Here is a 20,052-nt window from a genome sequence, read left to right as displayed (position 1 = left end):
TATGTTTCATCTGGAGATGGTGACAAGAACAAACTTTGCCCTTAAGCTTGTATAGAACAAATTGCACCCACTGGCGAATCAATAAACTAAGCAGTTTCAAGTGGTCTGCTGGAACCAGCTTCCTTACAGTGTTGTTAGACCAGAGTTCTATAACAAGTCTGGGTATTTATTTGGTACACAAGAAATACATGTAATGCAAGCATGGATACAAAGTACACAAATACCTGAGCCACCAAGCCTGAACTGACAACTGATCCAAAGAACAGTATGGATTATACACTCTAGCTAGCACTAACACACAAGCAGACTTTTACCAAATAAATGTCAGACTGAGTTATGACAGACCAAAATATTGCTAAATATGAATATGAAATATGAATTAGGAGTGTCCCATTGAGATCTACATATCTATAGTAGAAGGATGAAAGATTTTAGCCTGACATACACAGCTCTGACTGTAAATGCCACCTAAAGTAAGGTGATGGCGAATTGGATTTCTCTGCTGTGTTGGTGCCAAGTATTTCAACCCTGGGAGGGAACTTTACTCTGTTTAAGTCCTCTCTCTGAGTACTGATGACAAACACAGTGAACTCCACTTTCTGAAGTGGACCCAAGTGGAGTGAAAAAAAAAAAAGTTATTCATCCAGAACTGTCCTTTGCACCGAGCCAGCCACTCACATGATGAATGTGATGCGTGTGAGGTGAGATGGACCAAGTCCTGTAGGTTGAGCAAAGAGGTGAAATCATTTTGAGCTTCTTCCTAATGTACTTTGTTCTGTTTTTGTCTTCTGTCCGAACTCCCTGGCATGGAATTTATTAAGCATAAAAGCTGCCAGCGCAGCCAAAAATCTCCACATCACACAGCACCAAAAAGGGAGCCTGAGAGAAAATCTATGACATAGCTTTCAACCAAATCTCCTAAATTTGTTTGGGCTGCCCTAATAGTCTAACTGGAGCAGAATCTGATCAGAATCATCTTGTTATTGTGTGCATCCTCTCTAATGGCTAAAGTTAATTATGGGAATATTTCATCAGTTCTAATAACATAGGGGCTTCATTCACAATCATAGGGACTGCTGCAGGATGGAGGAAGTGGCAGCAAGTGGGAGCAGACGAATTGCAGAAATGACAGTATAAGTCACCAGTGATCCATCTGCCTTTATTTGTGTCTATTTTGCAAATGTTGCAAAATAGGACTAAATGTGTTACAGAAGAACATAAAATAAAAACAGGCTATATGTGCCACATGCAGGCTATGGGTAAAATGACTACAGTGCAATGCTGTGCCTGACAAGACCTTATCTGTCTGGTGCTCATCCAGTAACACTGACCAGAACTGATGGCATGCCTGTATGTGTGTGTTCGTATGTTAGATGTGATCTGATGTGATGTCTCAAAGACCTCATCTAACGTGATTACATACGCATCTCCTGTGATCAGTTCCACCCCCTGCCTGTCTCAGCATCAATAAATGATGGAGGGAACAAATGAGGGTTGAAAGAATGAGAGCAATGAGAGCAAAAACTAGAGTGTATGAGAGGTGTGACTGCTCACATGCCTATTGTGTGTTTACGTGTGTATCTGTGTTTATGACCCAGATCTGTTAACATAGATTCTTGGGTATTTGAAGGTGGTAGACTAAAGCTGCATTTGAAGTCATTCAGTTAATGCACATGACACACACATCAAGGGCCATATGTGCACACACAAACACACACTTGAACAGAAACAACGGCCCATCCCCTAACAGCCTGTCCTCATTAGACAATCCCTTTCTCTCTCTCTCTCTCTCTCTCTCTCTCTCTCTCTCTCTCTCTCCCTGGAATACCTTCCCTATAAATAGGCCATTGCCCTGCCACCCTCCCCACAGGGTACTCAGAGACTTGTCAAGGTGGGACCCCTGGCTCACACGTACTGTACACACACACACACACATGGAGCTCACACTGGACTCTGAGGGAACCACGAGGGAATGGGACAGTATGTTACACTAAAAGGAGATATGCCAAATGTGCCATGAGCAGTGCCACAGGTGATGTGCATGTGTGAGTGTGCGCATGTGTATATCTGTGCTAACATGAATGCTTACGTGCAAGTGTGCATATTGGATATGGCTCCAGTCAATTAAAAAGCCAAAAGTCACACACATTAGATATTAGAGCAGAAGATATTAATCACCTATGCACTTTCAAATTATATTTCTCAAACAGGATTACTTTCTGTGTGAGAGGAAAAGGAGACAGGGTTTTCATAATAGCCTATGAGGACAGAATTGAAAATATCAAACTGTTTTGCGCGTTCTTACCAGTGTTATCAAACAATTTAGCATTGGTACCCAACATAATATAAGAAAGCAAAATCCTACATTATTCCAGGATACATACTGTACAGTCTGCTATGTAATCATATGACGGTATCCAAAATGTGGCTGCTGAGGCTGAACAGTTTGTTGGGTTTTCAATTTTTCTGGATTATTTAGGAGTGAAGACAAACAAAATCAGCACAAATAGCCCACTTATGTAGCAACCAATGGCAAGAATTCCGGTGTACCTTGTTTTAAACAGAAAAATCTGTAAAGGCTATAGCACTAACAGTGAATTTTTTTTGTAAAGTGATTAACCAGCTCCGTTTATGAAATACCTTAAAAATGGTAATGACCTGCAATTAAGCCTATTGTATGTGTGTTGCTGAACAGTCAAGAACAATTGCTAATATGGGTGTCAAACACTCATTTGCAGCTCCTAGTTTTATTAGGTATGCCTGTGAAATCAGATATGATAACTTCTAGCTTTATGAAGCTCATAATGTTTTGTTTTTATTGATATGGTGTCAGAGAGGTGTTGATTCATCTCTGTTATCACTTTGCCTTTCTAACACCATACAGCCTGGCATGGCATAGCAGCAACACCACGGGTGTAGCTAATTATAATAATGATGTCCCTATTCTGCTTAGGTGAGCCAGGAGGCCATGATAACAGTGAGCCAGCATGCACATTACCTGGACCCTGACACTGGAACATATACATGGAGCAACCAGTGTTATTAGTCACACCTGTGTTTGATCTTGAGTACGGCCTATTGGACTATAATACACTGAAAGATCATTTAAATATTTTGCCCATGCTTAATATTTTGTTCTTCATGTGTTTTTTCAGTGTCTAATGGGTTGTTGCAACAGACGCCTGTCACAAGCTGAGATTTTTTTTTTTTTTACAGTATTATGAAATGGAGACAAACAAACTAGTCCTTAAATGTATTAAGATGTCACCACAAAATACTTGGTACTTTATGTGATATGGCTTTGTTATTCACAAGCCCTATGTGATAATAATAGTTTTACAAATGTCATGGAAGGAAATGCATGCATTTTAAAATCACTTAGCCATAACTTTAAAAACCAAAAATGATTAATTGTCTAGAGCCAGTGTTTGGTTATTCCATTCCGGGCTACTGCAGAAATAATGAAGCACAACATGGCTGCCTCCATGAAATGAGACCCGCTCCCTATGTAGATTTAAAAGGCTCATTCTAAGATTAGGAAAATGCAAAGATTGGTATTTTCTGGTGATCACACACTAATGAAAACATATTTATGAACACTATATTCAACTTCTGCTAATAGATTGCACTAAATGCTAGACATGGGACCTTTAATAATGACTCCAAACCATGCCAGTGACCCACCATGCACAATATCACCTGATAAAGCAACTGATACGGAATACAGCCATCATTACTATTACTAATTACTCGGATGCTTATCCTACTATAACATGTCATAATATCTGGAACCCCAACATTTGGGAAGTATATTAAAAACAGAGGCTGCATCTGAAAAATCAAATATTAGTCCAGTAGCACCACATGCCTCTGTACCTAGTACCTGCTACATCTGCTATACCAAGTTTCCTTGCTGTTGACTCATAGGCACTGGTTTGCCCTTTGTCATAGGTGAATACTGGTACAAGGAAACAGACAGCTTGATATCTCTCCTCTGTGCCTCCTCCACATGTCTCCATGTGGTCCTAACACAGTTACAGTTGCAGATAGAGTTATGAGTCAGGGATGAGGTAGAAGTGCTAGAACCTAGACCGCTTTTCTGCTCAATCTTGTAATAGTGTATGCTCTGTTCTTATCTACTCTGATTTTCTATATACAATTCAAAATGCAATGTTTGTTGAAGAAAACTTTGTGTAGCTAAACAAAACTTTTAGGTAAGAGTCACAATCTTACATTTTGGCTCTGAACCCTGCTTGTTTTTCACACACACACTGTCGGGTTTGCATGATAAGTGAATCAAAAAGGATGTGAGAAGTCCATGTGAGATGCTGCTGTCCTGCCACTCAACAGTGTGAAACATTACTTCCCTTGTCTTTCTTTTTCTCTATTTTTCTCCCCCCTCTGTGTATCTCTCTCTCTCTTCACTCCAGCTATTTCACCTCCTCCATGGCCTTGTCACATTCTCGCCTTCACTCTCTGCCTCACCTCGCCCCCACACTCTCTGCCTCTCTGTCCGTTCCTCTCTGTATGCTTCGTCCTTTGGCTCCATTTCTTCCCTTTAAGCATCACTAAAATCCATAACGTGGGGAAGTACCAGGCACAGTGCATCCGCCAGGAGTGACGTCTCTTTGACTGATGGCCCCTTCCTTTTTCAGGCCCATAGACAACTAAATATTTCTCACCTGACTGATGAATTGCTATGTTGTTGTGCTGCAGTGTGTGTGATGATACATGAGGATGTAGGCTTCTTAGTTTGTTCCAGTGCTGAGGCAGCTGAGCTCCCATGGCCCAGCTGCATTGCAACACACATGCAAACATAAATGAAAGTGTAAAAATACACACACACAAAGGGGAACTAGCCTACTAATTTGGGAGTAGGTAAAGGTGATAGAGGGAGGGTTTCAGTGTTACTTTGGTTGGGGGTCAGTTTTTTTCAGGAGATCCAGATTTCCTAGCGCCACCTGCCCAACTGCAACTATGTAGTTGCACACATACACACAGTGTAGGGGTATGCACATACAATCCTTAAATCCTACGTGCAAAAACAACGCACGTCATCCCCTTCCTAGCACGACGCACAAAACCGGGGCATGCCTGAGTGGCACATAGGGGTGACAGCTGTCAGCTACCCTCCTTCCGGCAGAGAGACCTTGTGAGTGTATTAAGGAGGGTCAGTGTGGGAGAGCCGACCAGGCAGGCATCGGCGCATGTGATGGGCTGCGTGCGTCGAAGCGCGGCTGCCATGCCAGTCTTGGGTTGTGACCCTATAAGCACGACAATCTGTGCAAGCTCCGCGGATCACAACCAGAACGGAGCCCCTCCTTGCCTCCTTATAGCCTCCCACGCGTGAAGCGGAAACAAACATTAAATATCCAGTGATGCAGTAACACTATTAGGGCGGTATGCCTCATCATCGTCAGGGGCAATGTACTCGGATACGCAGCCCGGCATCCCTAAACTCCATTTTGTCTCGTTTAACACACAGGGGACACCACGGAGACCTTAACGGGGGAAGAGGTACACGCGCGGGTGGACCACGATCACCTGCTGACGCTCGGGCCTTACTGAGAAAACGTCGACTTAAGACGACTCGTAGAGCCATCATGCACCATACGCGTGTGGTGTTTTTAGACGTCACATCTGGAAACATCAGACCGATTTCATTAAAACCAAACTCACGGGCATAATGGTGCGCACTCGGCCTGGCAAAGTTGGCAGCCTACCTACCGCTTAAAACAATCGATTACCTGTTTTTGTCTCAGATTTGGCTACAAATAAAAGTGGATCGCTAATGTAGGCCACCCTATAGAAGTAGTCGACACATCCACCACTGAGGTGCCACTATGAGGCGCAGCTAAGAGATACAGAAGATCAATGTGAAGACGGAAAGCTCAAAAATCCTTGAGAGTCTCTGAGTGATAAGTCCCCCATAGCATCCTATCCCCCTCCCCCTTTACATCATTGCTTACATTCAACATCACCCCGTGATACCGTGCACATCAACAGCAAAACCACAACACCAAAGATCGCAGGTTATACGCGTAACATTTATTTACCTTTATGTCTGCCTTTCGCTGTCATCGTCATACTGCTTGGTGTTTCATTGGAACAAGATGCTGATCTCCACTCTCTCCCTCCCTGCTTTTTCCTCTCTCTATCACTCTCTCGGTGGTGTCTCTGGGTATTATTCAGTAACACGAAACCACCGCTAGGAGTGGAGCGCGTAAATGTAGCTCATGCAGCACAGGGTGTCGCACAATAGCTTTGGCTATACATGGAGAAGGAGACATCCCTCCGTTAGAAAATGGGGTAATGCCTCGGTGAGGGGGTGAATTCTAATAGAATAACGAGGGAAGACCCCGATTATGGCGTATCGTGCTGGATACCCCCACCCTTTTCCCTCCACCACCACCTCCCTCCACTCAAAGCTTCAGAGCCACATGCATGGTTACTCGCAAGCCTAATAGGTTTCTTTTATTATAAGGCAGTCTTAATAAAAAGAGGGATGGACTCAAAACAAAAAACAAAAAAAAAAGACACTAATTCAATGACAAGGATGCAAACAGAAACAACGATGAGTTACAGCGGAATTACTGGCACAGAGGTAGCGCTCACTGGCCGTGCAGGATTTGGCATGCCTACATTTGATCACCCGGTCGGCGGGACTTGCGTTGCAGTCGGACATCCTGGAGTCGGGACGGGAACGGAGCCGAGGGGGGGGGGGGGGGGGGGGGGGGGCTCTCTCTTCTGTCAAGGGCCGAGATTGTGGTGTCGGGTCCTCCGGTGGGCGTCGAGAATATGCGAGGTTGCTGGGTGCTTGTCTTGCTGCAGAAGTGGCATCACTCGGTGGAGTCTCCGTGCTCTCTCGGACGGGGGAAGCCTGCTGCTGCGCCTGCGGTGACTTTGGGGGAGGATAGGCGGATACCTTGCTGCTGTTGTGGCATGCTTGGATCCCGAATTTGTTTTTTGAGGGGAGGGGTAGGGGGAGTGGGGGGCGCTGGTGTAGCGGTGGTGGTGGTGGTGGCGCAGGGGAGGTGGGGGTAGACTCTGGAGCTTAGGGGGTGAAGAGACGTCTTGGAGAGAGAAGAGGCGCTCAGGCTCTACCTTTCCAGGACGCCTCTGTAAGCGGTGCCGCGCAGCTGGCAACACCCCGGAATGGCGAAAGAAGGAACTCCCACGCAGATTCACGCAGACGCGGGAACGCACACACACAGATCCACGCACATACACACACTCAGACTCATACTGCCATCCTGTGGAGGCATTGATTACAGGGCTTTCCCTCTTAACAACTCCATGGAGTGTGTGTCTGTGCTTGGCTGCGTGCACATGTGATTGTACAGTAGGCTATTTGACAGAAGATCACGTGGGCCCATAGGATTGTGTTTTTTAAGATAAAAATTGTAATAAAGCAAAGACTAAAGGCGATGTACAACAGAAGATGGTCGAAGGCTTGTTGGGTGGACTGGACAACCGAATAGCCAAAAAATAGTTTTCTCCATATTGTTATTAATATATATCTAAACATAAGCACAAATAGATGTTGTTTCCAACAAAACACACAAAGTGTTAAATAACTAAGTCTTACAGTAGGCTACATTAGAAAACAATATGAATGAGGATGAATAAAGTACAATAGGGGAAATGTACACATTGGCCAGAAGGTGGCAAAAGATGAGGACATGGTTTTAATGAGCTCTGTGTAAAAGCTGGTTTACATTGTCAGGCTCATTTTTCCACCGCCAGACTGGGCTCAGCAGACACCAGTCTAAAACACAAATTGGGCCTTTGTCCATTTTTGGGAAATTATCCTGTCCATAAACTGTGCTGATGACATGTGCATTGAAGTTGTATCAAAAGACAGTCTGAAAAAATATCTACTGATTTCCCCTAGTACTGTGCAATTATTCTACAAACGAAATGCCATAAGAATTCAAATTAGTGAATTCGAGTGTTTAAATGCTACAATCTCTAATTTTAGCATGTAAAATTTTGCATGCTGTGTTGGTATTAAACTTAAATGCCAAAGTCCTCTAAGAGGATGATTTGGCCAATAGGTTTTAATAATTTTGTTATAATCTGATTTTGTAAGCTGTTGAGGGGTCATAGTGAACCATGAACGTATTCATGTGCCTTAAAAATGACGACTCTACATAAGTAAATCACACTTTGGTCTTTCAGATTTTTCATCCACCTGACACTGACTTGTTCTATAGATGTTATGAATATATGGCACTTGTATGCAAAAATATTAACATTCAGGAAGGATTGTTTACTTTGTTTCTAACTAAAAGGAACTTAATTATTTGCTTAAATATATAGGAACTATATTATTATTGTGTGTTTGTTGTAAACTTGACTTTCTTCTTAAATACACTGATGATGTAATGCAGCTGTATCCTGGCCACATTATTAACATGAATGTGTATTTGCAAGGCGGCGATCAGGTTTATTTGACAGGTGTGAACTTATTTTGTGATGGAAAAGATCCCTGATGTTATGAATTACCATACATATTGATAATTAGTATTGGTGTAATCTGTAATTCAAAATGCATTCAAAATTTTATTTAAGTTAAAGTACAAATGTATTAGCATTATTATCATTTGGTACTTGAAGTACCAAATGTACTGAGTGGCACATCTCACATTAATAGTCTAGACTATATGTGATATCTGATTATAATTCTTAATGGTGCTATAATGTCAACTAACATATAGTTAGATTTTGAGTTACTTTGCATAATGCTGGGTAGCTCCTACTAACAACCATAAAATTTATGATCATACTGTATTTTGTGATATAAATGTAAATCCAAAAAGTAACCAAACGAGACGCGAAAGGACCAGAGAAACTATTTATAAAATAAATGTAGCTGAGTAAATGTACAATATTTTCCTCTAATGCAAAAAAAAAAATACATCAAGTAATATCCAGGAAAATGTGCAAATGATGCACTAAAATTACAAATACAATGAGCAATTGAGCTCTGCGCGCACGATCTCGCGATTCGTCGTTGTAATTATATCACTCCGCGCTGAGCAAACCCTGAGTGTAATTTGTGTGTGACAAACCTCGACAGTTATATCGATAAATATAGCTACCGAGCCACCGGGTTGGGGCATTTGTAATCCAAACCATTCCGCTGTCTGTTAATGTGTCAACGACACTGTAACTTGTGGCAATAAACCATTTTTTGCACAGGTACACGGGAGTTCACCTCCTGCAAAGTCCGCGCTGCGCAGACATTTTGGCTCCGCTCGGGCTTTGTGAGAGCAGCGGTGCGGTCGCATGTTTGGAGCCACAATGGTACCAGTTGCAGTACTACGTCATCAGCGCTCACTGGGAGCCCGGAACGTGCGCGCGTTGGTGGAGGGTTTTCTAGCGGTAGCGCAGTGAGAGTTGCGGTCCGACAATGACACTTCCGGGTCCAGAATAAAATAGTGAGGTTTAAGTTTTAACATGGGTTCAAAAGGCAATAAAGATATTTTAAATTTAGTCGCCCTGCACACTAAATTAATTACGCGTAATTTACCTGTCTCAGGAAGAGAAGTAAATATATATATCGATACAACGAGACAATTTGTGAGTGAAAAGAAAATGATTTAGTATCTATTTAAATATCTCATGAGTCTATTTTTTATTCATTTTTCAAGAAGTGCCAAATACTCTCTGATCCAACGTCTCAGATATAATGATTTGCTGCTTTACTTTTGATTAGACAAATCCATCAGTCTTACGTTCGCAAAATTTTGTTTTGAGCATTTTTTAAATACTATTTCTCAGACTTTTTAAACCAAATCATTATATTAAAGTTAAACGTATTTCTTAAAAACTGAAGGCATCAGATTAAAAAAGGAAAGAAAAATAGAAAAAAAAATAGAAAGGCTAGAAAAGACATATTCTGATATACAACATATACAATGTGTGAACTAGTGCAATATGAGTGCAAGGATTTAACTATAATAAGTATAGTATAGAGTTATAGCTAGTATATAGCTTTGACAGTGGTGTGACACTGGGGTTGGACAGATTACCTTATGAGGTAGGACAGATGTGCAAATATGAGTTGCATTTTAAACTACAAACAAAGAGATCAATTTTCTTCTTCTTCTTCTTCTTTAAACGTATAGTGTAGAAGAAGAACGCGGAGCCAAATAAGACTGTGCAGTGTTGTGTAATTCTTGTACTCGGTGTTGTAGCCTTTATTTTGAAGAGTCGCGCTCGGAAGTGTCGTCGTCGCTGCTGGCAGAACACAGGCCGCAGTGATTTGGTAGCCGCTGCAGTAGGAGGAAGGATCGCGGTTCTACCCTTTCTGTCTTTCAGTTTCGCCTCGAAATTCTCTTGCTGGGTTCTTCTGGTAACGATCAGTAAAGTGAGCGTATAATTGTGGTGCTCTGCGATAACAAAGTTGTAGTCTTATCAACGGACAGTAATATCCATCGCCATTTTAATCGCACGTTTTCCCTGACAGAAGCGCTAGCACAACAATGGCTCTGAAAAGAATTCACAAGGTAAGGAAGTGAACGACGAGGCCCGGGGTATCGCAGTTTCATTGGGGATTTGGTTCAAAGATTGCCCATCTGATGCTCGTCTGGTGGGTTTATTAACCGGAGAATAATGTAGAAATCTGATGAAATAACGCCGGCTAAGTTTCGGCTGCCAGCTAACGGTCTCTGAATAGCGAGTGACGACAGTGAGAGCAGCAATGCGCCGCTTTTCTGTTCACAGCGTTGCTGCCACTGGGCCAACTCCGCCGCTGACTTACCAGCAGCCGTTAGGCTAGCTGTTTGTGGGTTATGTCACAGATTTACCCTCGATGTGTTTAACGTTGGACCTAATTAGATGTTTTAGCAAGATACGACTGTTATTTGTTAATGACTTCAGTGGTGTGTTAGCTGTTTGTGGCTAACGTTATCTGTCCCGGTGGTTGGCTAACTCGGTTTGGCTAAAGGGTTTTCTGGTCGAGCCAGCGAAGTACATAAACGCTGAGCTACATCTTCACAGTGAAGTAACGATAGTTCCAATTCTTTCGGTTTTTTTTCTTCTCGTATATCTCCCTTTATACAATATCCACGTAGCTAACATAATTTTAGCTTGGTTAACTAGCTCCTTGATTTGACAGCTAGCGTTGAGTTGTCCGGCTAGCTTTAATGGTAGCTTGATTTAAGGGGACGCTAGCACTTCCATTTTGTTATTTCTTTCTCTTCTTTGTAGTTAACTTAAGGAATATTAGAATATATAGTTAGCTGTGTGTGTTTTAGTAGAATGGTAACAGCCCAGAGATAATGATGCATACATCTCTAACCTAAGCAACGTAGCTATATCTGTTCTGTTATTTCTTGTATTAACGCTGTGTGGTTTTTCGTATTGCACAGCCTTTCGGCATTTATGTAGTAATGTGGGAACAGGTGTGTCAGACATTACCATTTTTTTGTACTCGACACACAAGCAACAAATAGGACCTGTAATGTTAGCGGCGTGCCCCTGTGGTAAAAACAGGCCCCACGCGTTGTTCGCCATTGATGTCATGGTACTGACAGCAGGCGAGTAGCAGTTCACTATCAGAAGTTACCGTGTGTTTCATTGACTTCGCTTAATGCATTTTATTTTGTTGTAGGTAGTGATTCAGCTAATGGTAGTCCATGTCAGAATATATCCCAGCAGCCAGTATGTTCCTCTCACATAGCGTCCTGCACTGTTGTCGAGCCTGAGCCGCTAGCATTGACGCTAAGCTAACATTTGCACTACAGTAGTGGACTGGGCTGCAGACAACTATACCACACCACACACAGCTCGGCACAGCGTTTTACTCCGAGTAAAACCTCTGCTGTCACATCGTCGTCATCTCATTTTGGCTGTCACATGCGCTACCTGTTGGAGGCCTATCTGGAGAAATGTTATGTGCTGAAGCTGCTGAAGTAGTGTTGTATCAGTAGGCAATGTATTTTCAGTTGCAGCGAGACTTTCTTGAAGTGACATCTTGGAGTTGTTTACAAACAGTGATGCAGTTAAGACTCTACTGGGCATGTTAAAAGTCATCAGCTTAAAGATCCATTTCTTTTGCGTGCTATTACATTGTTCATGTTTAAGACACTATTTGGTTTTCCATTTTTATTGAGGTTATTGGTTGCTGAAATATTTGAAATACTGCACCTTGCTACAGGACCTGATCAACTGATTTTGTTTGTCTCAGGAGTTGAACGACTTGGCACGGGACCCACCAGCCCAGTGTTCTGCAGGACCAGTAGGAGATGACAGTAAGTAAACCTCAAAACCAACACCATGTCCTAGTACCTGTGTGTATCTGGTAATTGATCAGCCCCAAAGCAAATTACTGGTTTTACTTATGCGTTTCTTAATGAACAGCCCAGTGCACAAGAATAATGATTTATTGGTAAAAATACTGTCAAATGACATCACAGAAATGTACTGTAAATTATTAGACTGTGTAGGTTTTGTCCTTAACTTATAAGATAGTTATGGACTGTCTGCAGGCCTTATCACTCAGATTAAATTTTAAAACTGTTTTGATAAATTTAAATATAGAGAAATGTTCACATAATTGTGATAGTCACAACCCACCACAGATAAATATAAACTCTTTTCAAACCTAGGTCTTCTTGAAGGTGCTGACTTTTGATTACATTTGACTAAATTAAGCAAGTCTTCTGTTTTATTTATTTATTTTTAAGCAGATCCACCAAATTCTTCTGTAAATACTGGTCATTATGAAGTCATAATATTCCATATAACACTGTTGCTGCATCTCAGTTTTCCTTTGAGGGCAAGAACATTATGAATTCTCAGTTGGCTAGAACTTTATTCTCTTATAATGTGGGAATAAATCTGTCATTTCATTACTCATTTCAGATTTTGTTAATTCAAATAGAGATCAAACCAAAATACAGATGTCAATGCTGTCAATTTTAACCATAGCCTTCAATAAATGTAATACTTGATATTTTCTTGGAAACAAATAAATGGAATGTTGGTTTTTAAAAAAAAAAAAAAAAAGACATTGCTGTCAATTGTTATAGTATAGAAATACATTTTTCTTAAATGTATTGTCTCGTCATTTTAACGCCAATCAAACAGATGAAGCTGACAGAAAATGACAGATTTTCTATATTTCCGTGTGTTTTTTCTGGTGATCAATTTAAAAAAAAAAAAAATCTGCTTAAATGCAGCTACACCATATATTTTTTACAGTCTGAGTTTTAACAGTATACCTTCTGGCTTTAAGCAGCCTGTGAAATCTGTAGTCTGTCTTTGATAATGTCTGACACTAGCTGTTTAAAGCTGTCCCTTTGACATCGCAGGCATTTGTCAACGTTTTTGTTGACACGTGTGTTGTGGAGGCTTGCATTATTCTTTCATTATTTGATCATTGTTTGATCAAGCAACAGTGGATTTTGCGAGTGTTTTTCAATAGTGTTAGAAGATAATGTATTTGTGTGGACCAGGTTGGACACAATATCACAGACACCTTAGTGTCTTGCTGTTCAGATTATGGTCATTTTTGTTGGGGCTGTGTCAGAAATGTCTTGGGCTCAAATTCTGGCTTTCTGTTTAATTGATAAAATGTGATTTTATATTTTAATATCCTTCCCCATTAGCCTTTACCTTCTTCTTTGTTGGACAAATACCACTGCGAAAATAACAGATAACTGTCTATGTGTAAAAGGAATTTAAAAGTTCTTTGGCCAAAGAATAAACATGCTGAAAGAAATGTGAATTTTATTAAATGGATTAAAATCCTTTTCTTTTTAAACCCCCGAAATTCTCAACTTGCATAGTAACATCAGTATTTGTAGTTATGTTGATTTGTGAGTGGGATATTTGTTTTTTAATTTCCATAGATGCACAGTTTAGTCTACTTTAGTGGTGTGTTGGCTTCTGCTCTGGTGATCCACAGCGAGCAACAACCATCAAAGAGCCGATGTTTGTACAGACAGGTGCATTACTTTTCGCTGGTGTTTTTTTTTTTTTGTTTGTTTGTTTGTTTTGCTTTTTGAAACACAGATGTATTTGTTTGTACATTGTTATTTTTTTCCTTTATTAATATTTAATGGTCAGTTATTTGTTTTCAGTATCACCTTAGCATGGAAGTTTAATTTTGATGATATTCAGTTTCGCATTGTTGATGTATACTTCCTTAGCTGTGGTAACAATGGTGCAAATTGTACATTTGGGAGATTGTGAATCTACCTTACACATGAAAAAAGAAAAATCAGCTGACTTGTACACACTATTGCTAAATGAGAGCTGTGCTATAGTTGATTTACCGTTTATTGGCCGTTCAAAGGTTTATCTTACCCATTTTTTTTTTCTAGTAGATTAAAAAATGTCTACTGTAAACCACATCATCATAATTCATATCGGAAATGGATTTGTATTGGCTAGTGTGAGTGATTAGGTGATCTAAGTAGAACTAACCACTGAAGGAGCCCTTTATAGTATTGTTAGCAATACATTGTTCCAATGATATCAACCAACTAGAGGTAGCAGGTAGCTAACATGCTGACGTTGATAATCATTTCACTGCATGACACAAGAAGTCTTAGTGTTGCCAGAAACCCTATGTTTAGTGACTTACAAATTCTAATACATACTGGTAGTCTGCAGTGTTTGACAACAGTAATGCTGCAGCTGCCATTAAAGATGTGAGCTGATGCTTATTATTACTGCAAAACCTGGTTTCCACAAGGAACCAACAGCTACAGCATTATGTTATGTTGAGCATTGTGATATACGCAGGTCGGAGCCTGTACACATTCATAGATCACCAGGACAGATCAGCTCGTACTGTGCACTTTGAGTAAAAATACTTAAATCATAAAAACTTTTTTTTTTTCTCCCCAAAACTTGGTATATAGTTATTTGGTCTATGTTTTTGATGGGGTGGAGGGTTCCATGTAATTCATTTTTTCTTTCTGTTTTAATTTCTTCTACGAGTCAAAAGTAGACTGTTTTATTGCTTAATGATTTTAAGCAAAGTCTCACTGACAAAAACAAAAACTTTCATGCACGCACTAGAAAACCTATACATGACAGTTGTAACATTTGTCAAATTTACAGTCAACAGCAAGTCTCTCTAACTACTTGTAAATTGATTTAGGTAGATTTATAATAGATGAAATATGTGAATATTTCTGTTGCAGGAAAATAATTTTTCATTTAGTTATGACAGTTCTAGGAAAGACTCCTGCTAGTTTGCGTTTTCATTTGAACAGTAGATTTTACCTGAGTGTGATGTCTCAGGTGCTGGCATTACCATGAGAAGATGCCACATTTCTTTGTAAGTTGCCCCAAATGCAGCTTTTCTCTATTTTCATTGTTATTGCTATTAGTGTTCTGGCTTGGAATCAGTTTGGTGAAATGTGCAGGTATATCTGAAGACCTTTAAATGTCTTGCATGTAAGCCAGATGGTGCAGTTAAGCGTGCATGTACAGATTGTTGTTCTAGTGTTCAGGCATCGATGAATTCTCAGAAATCGGACAATTTGAAACTTGTATAAAACGGTAACCAATTCTGAATGACCAGCTTTACTCTTTATTATTTGATATGAATTTAAATAGTGCTGCAGTCAAATTCTATGCAGGCTTTTGCATTTTCCTGTGAGAGGCACATTTCTGACATTGAAACAGCACCATGAGAAAAACCAGTTGTAGCGCTGTACATGTCACTTCCTGCCATCCAACTTCAAACAAACCACTCCACTATCCACTTTTTTTTTCTTCAAATTTTTTTTTTTTATATTTACTGCTGCTGACTTTTAATGTGACATTTGTTAGACCTCGCAGGATGCTTGAATTTGGACAGGTCCACGTGTTGCCAAATCCAAATTCTACTGATTGATTTTTATTGTAAGCATAAATGTGAGCATACCACTGCTAAAATAACCCTTTACAATTTACTAAGAAGTGATTCTGAGAACACTTGCCCTGAGTTGCACTTTATGGAAGACCTTGTTACTCAACTGTACAAATAAACATGCTGACTCCATATGGCATTATTTATTCTAACACTTCTCAAGAACACTTTGTGGTCTAAAGAGTTTCATAACCAATTTCTCTGGTTTATGTTTCAGTGTTTCACTGGCAAGCCACAATAATGGGACCTGTAAGTATTCAGTCACTCACTCATGGTACTTTCATTTATTCAGCAATTAACACACAAATGTCAATGTTTTCCCCTTATTTTTAATCTTAACTGAATGCTCAATTTTGAATTGTGACATCCGAATCTTTTATTAACCAAATTTAGTACTTAATTGATTTTGTTGACAGTTCAACCTTTACTAGGCCAGTGGTTCAGTTTTTCTGTTTTTGTCATAAATGTAACTCATTGGTTAGTAAGTTGAATGGGTTTCTGTATCCCTGCATTAGAATGACAGTCCTTACCAGAGCGGGGTTTTCTTCTTGACCATACACTTCCCCACAGATTACCCCTTCAAACCACCAAAGGCAAGTAAACAAACAAATAAGAATGAAGGAGCCCTGATGTAAATTAGGCATGTAGACAGCTTCTTGCCTGTTAAAACATGCCACGACTTCACATCATTCCATTTCCTGTTATTCCTCTCATCTACCCCCTGTGTCACCCCTCCCCCTACGCTTCTTTTCTCTCCTTCTGTTTTCAGGTTGCATTTACCACAAGAATCTACCACCCAAATATCAACAGCAACGGCAGCATTTGTCTTGACATCCTGCGATCACAGTGGTCTCCGGCTCTCACCATCTCCAAAGGTAAGCTGCTTCTAAATGGCCTTTACACTGATGTGCACAACATATAGTTAGATGCCACCGCCTTTATAAGCAATGTGTTGCAAATATTGGTTTCCTTTTTAAATGAAAATGTTCCTGACAAATTACGTTTGTGGTTCTTATATTAAACTGCGGTATGATCTGTAAATGTCAGCTGTACATGAAACTTTGTTTGTTTTTAAAGTCCCACTTGTGTATTATCAATAATGACAAAAACTCTTCATGACTTGTATCTCAGGGCCATCTCAAGGAAACAATTCTGAATTCAGAAATTCTGAAAATGTGTGTTTTTGTATGTGAATAATGGCTAATTAACTCTTGTATGTTCCAGTCCTCCTGTCCATCTGCTCTCTGCTGTGTGACCCAAACCCGGATGACCCCTTAGTACCCGAGATCGCCCGCATCTACAAGACGGACAGGGAAAAGTAAGTCATTTGCTCTGCCCTAAAATTTTGAAATCTGTATATCTGATCTGTATAATTTTGGTGACCTTCCCCTACCTGTTCCCCTGAACGGACACAGAGCAACTTCAGAGATCTCATACTACAAACACATTTTACATCTTTCAGAAAAAATTCTAATAATGAGCTTAGCGTTGCAATTTTTACAATTGAAAATGTGTAAATACTTTTTTTAAAATTTTGCAATATTTAGCATGTAACATGGTAAAATCAATATTTGCGTGAATCAGCATTGTGCTATTAAAATAAGAAAGTTTCTGATTGTAGCAGTCAGCTGGTGTTTTCCTTGCGTTTCAGTATTCACAGTTTCCACTCTGTCTACTTTAGTGACAAGTTGCCAGCCCACACTGACCAGTCGGAGGATTTTTCTGTGTTCTATAATGCTCAAAGGAAATAACGTAACCTTAGAGAAATGAATTATCAAAAAACATGTGGTATGTCTTTTCTGCTCGTGATGCATTATTAGATGTTTTGCTTATTTCTGGTATTGCACAACAACAGGCTTTATAATCAGTTTGACTTTGGTTTTGCCACATCTGTGCTGAGACAGCATGGCTGCTCCTGTGACTGATTGGCCAGCAGCAGTGATTCCTGGCAGTTTCTGCAGTGGAAATATACTAACCTGCTGAAATTTCAGTCCAAAATGGGAGCAACCTCTCCGCTTCTGCTGTCAGGTTGCAGCAGAACATACGACATCCGCATAGAAATGTGTTGCTATATGTTAATATGCTGCTCTTTGCAAAATGAAACTTAAAAACCTCCTTTGTGTCTCTCTGCTTGTTCACAGGTACAACAAAATAGCTCGGGAATGGACACAAAAGTATGCAATGTAGTGTTGGGGTAAAAACATGGCCAACCACCTCTATGACATAAGGTTAGGGGAGTTCAGACGTAAAGAGAAAACAAACAAAAAAAACCATACAAACAAATGAAACGTTTAAAACAAGATCTTGTTGGTTTCCATTGGAGTGCTTTCTTTGAGCCACGCCTCCCCTTCACCAGAGTACCTGTAAAACTCCCTCTGCCCTGACTCCCTACTTTGTCTCTCTTCTTCCTTTCTCTCTCTGACTGTCTCCCCCTTTCCTCTCCCCTCATGCCTCTCAGCTCACCTGCCCACCCTCCAGTGTACATATTGTCAACTTGCAATGGTAATACTCATTTGACCTCTGTCCCCCACTTCCCATCTCCTGTATTCCATTATGTTTTGTCACCCCGCAGGTTGGGCTGCTGTGCTCCCCTACCCCAAATCTTCCCTTTCTGTACACTTGCCTGCATCCTCATCCACCTTCCCCAGATGTTAATCACTAAAAGCATTCCTTTGAGCATCTATAAAACTTTGAGGGGACCTTTTTTTTTTTTCTCTCTCTTTATTTCCTGTTGTTTTTTTATGGGGGAGGGAGACAATGAGATGGAGGGATTTTTACACTCTGCACCCTTTCTTGTTTTGTTGTATAATTCCCATCTTTAGAGGTGACAATTCAAGAAAGCAGTTTTCACATGCGAGTTGAAGGGCACTCTGTATTTTATACAATAAATACTCAAGAAATCATAGCAGGTTATGTCAAATGGAAAAAAATGCACATGGCATATTTCTGGTCTTCTGTTGGATTCTGTGAACAGACTTGAATTTATCCCCATACTTCCTGCTTCTCACTCCCCCCTCCCAAAACCACCTTATCAACTTGACCCCTTTGTACACACACATGGACACCCCTGCACGCACAACGGTAACCCCGTGTCACCCCCACCACTACCACCACCTTACCTTTTCTTTATTCACAAAAGTGGAGGTTCTGGACCAGGTATTTAAGCAATTTATTTTTTTTTTCTCTATCTTTGTTTTTAATTCCCCACCCATAACTCTTTAGGTTGCTTTTTTTTTGTTTTTGTTTTTTTTTTTTTTATTTGACTTTTGTTTTGTTTTTTTTTTGTTTTTTTGCTATTGTTAAATTAGAGGCTAACATCTTAAATGGCTTGTGGAACTGGCTCGGGCTCTGGGTGCGAGGAGAACCCACTCTTCTTGCACAAAACCTCTGTATATTGAATTACCTGAGAGGCTCGTTGAGCTTTGTGTGTTGATTAAACTGTGTAATAAAAACCCATGGCTCCTGTGTTGACTCATTCTCAGGCCTTTTAAAGGACAAACAGAAGCAGGAAAGAGAACTGAAGCGAGGTCGCATTCCTGACCCAATTCTATAGACATCTGACAGGATGAATAATACCTGCTATTACCACATGGTAGCACTTATTTGAGAGTTACACTGCTACCAATACATTCTTGGGGGCAGTGGGGAAACTTTACAACTTCACTAAAACGTAGTGTTTAGTAATTCAGATTGAATACTTGTACATGCAAGGGTAATGCAGATGGCAGAAGTGTGTACTTTCTCTGGTGAGTGGGAAACTAAACTCGTTCTATATGGGTCTTGAAGAATACATTCACAGAATAATTAAATATAATTCTTATTAAAACCCTTGCCCAACTCCTCCAGTCATTACACTTAAAACTTTTTTGAAATCTTCCTTTCAATTCGTCTCCCTCTAGTGGTGCTTTTGTGTAAACTTAACGAGTACATTTAAAGTCCATTCAAAGACTAATCGTGTTTCAGAAGTTATAGAGTGTTACTGAGTTTTGTTCCTGTTTCTCCGACCAATTTTATTAGATTGAATCCACAAGCGTTTATTTTTTAAATATAATTATGCTTTTCCTCGGTTCAGATAAATTACTGACAGGGGAAAAGGGTTCGCCGAAGTTCCCAGTAATCGAGATGATCATCACATCAGTCGTGCTCGAGCTTGCAACATGTAATTTAAATAGTTA

The 20,052-nt window shown here is 40.2% G+C and overlaps 2 protein-coding genes across 4 annotated transcripts in view; one reads left to right on the top strand and one right to left on the bottom strand.

The window, feature by feature from the left end:
* LOC113144897 (serine/threonine-protein phosphatase 2B catalytic subunit alpha isoform-like) overlaps positions 1 to 6,929 on the bottom strand; it is a 35,753-nt gene extending 28,824 nt beyond the window's left edge. For 2 of the 3 annotated variants that reach the window (XM_026331187.2, XM_026331189.2), the window contains exon 1: positions 6,643 to 6,929. In XM_026331187.2, coding sequence (XP_026186972.1) covers positions 6,643 to 6,685 — 43 coding nt within the window. In that variant the 5' untranslated portion in view covers positions 6,686 to 6,929. Of the gene's footprint in view, positions 1 to 6,056; positions 6,164 to 6,642 lie in introns of those variants that run through there. The other variant, XM_026331188.2, reaches the window with a different exon arrangement.
* Positions 6,930 to 10,232: 3,303 nt separating this feature from the next.
* ube2d2 (ubiquitin-conjugating enzyme E2D 2 (UBC4/5 homolog, yeast)) lies at positions 10,233 to 19,332 on the top strand. Its single transcript, XM_026330202.1, has 7 exons — positions 10,233 to 10,514; positions 12,197 to 12,260; positions 16,095 to 16,126; positions 16,393 to 16,470; positions 16,647 to 16,752; positions 17,102 to 17,195; positions 18,019 to 19,332. Exons 1-7 carry the CDS (start codon positions 10,491 to 10,493, stop codon positions 18,062 to 18,064), a joined length of 444 nt encoding a protein of 147 aa, XP_026185987.1. The 5' UTR covers positions 10,233 to 10,490; the 3' UTR covers positions 18,065 to 19,332.
* Positions 19,333 to 20,052: the final 720 nt, after the last annotated feature.

The sequence above is a fragment of the Mastacembelus armatus genome, chromosome 10 (assembly GCF_900324485.2).
Source record: "Mastacembelus armatus chromosome 10, fMasArm1.2, whole genome shotgun sequence".
Classification (NCBI taxonomy): domain Eukaryota; kingdom Metazoa; phylum Chordata; class Actinopteri; order Synbranchiformes; family Mastacembelidae; genus Mastacembelus; species Mastacembelus armatus.
Note: the sequence above shows the minus strand (reverse complement) of the source record. Positions and strands in the feature narration are given on the sequence as shown.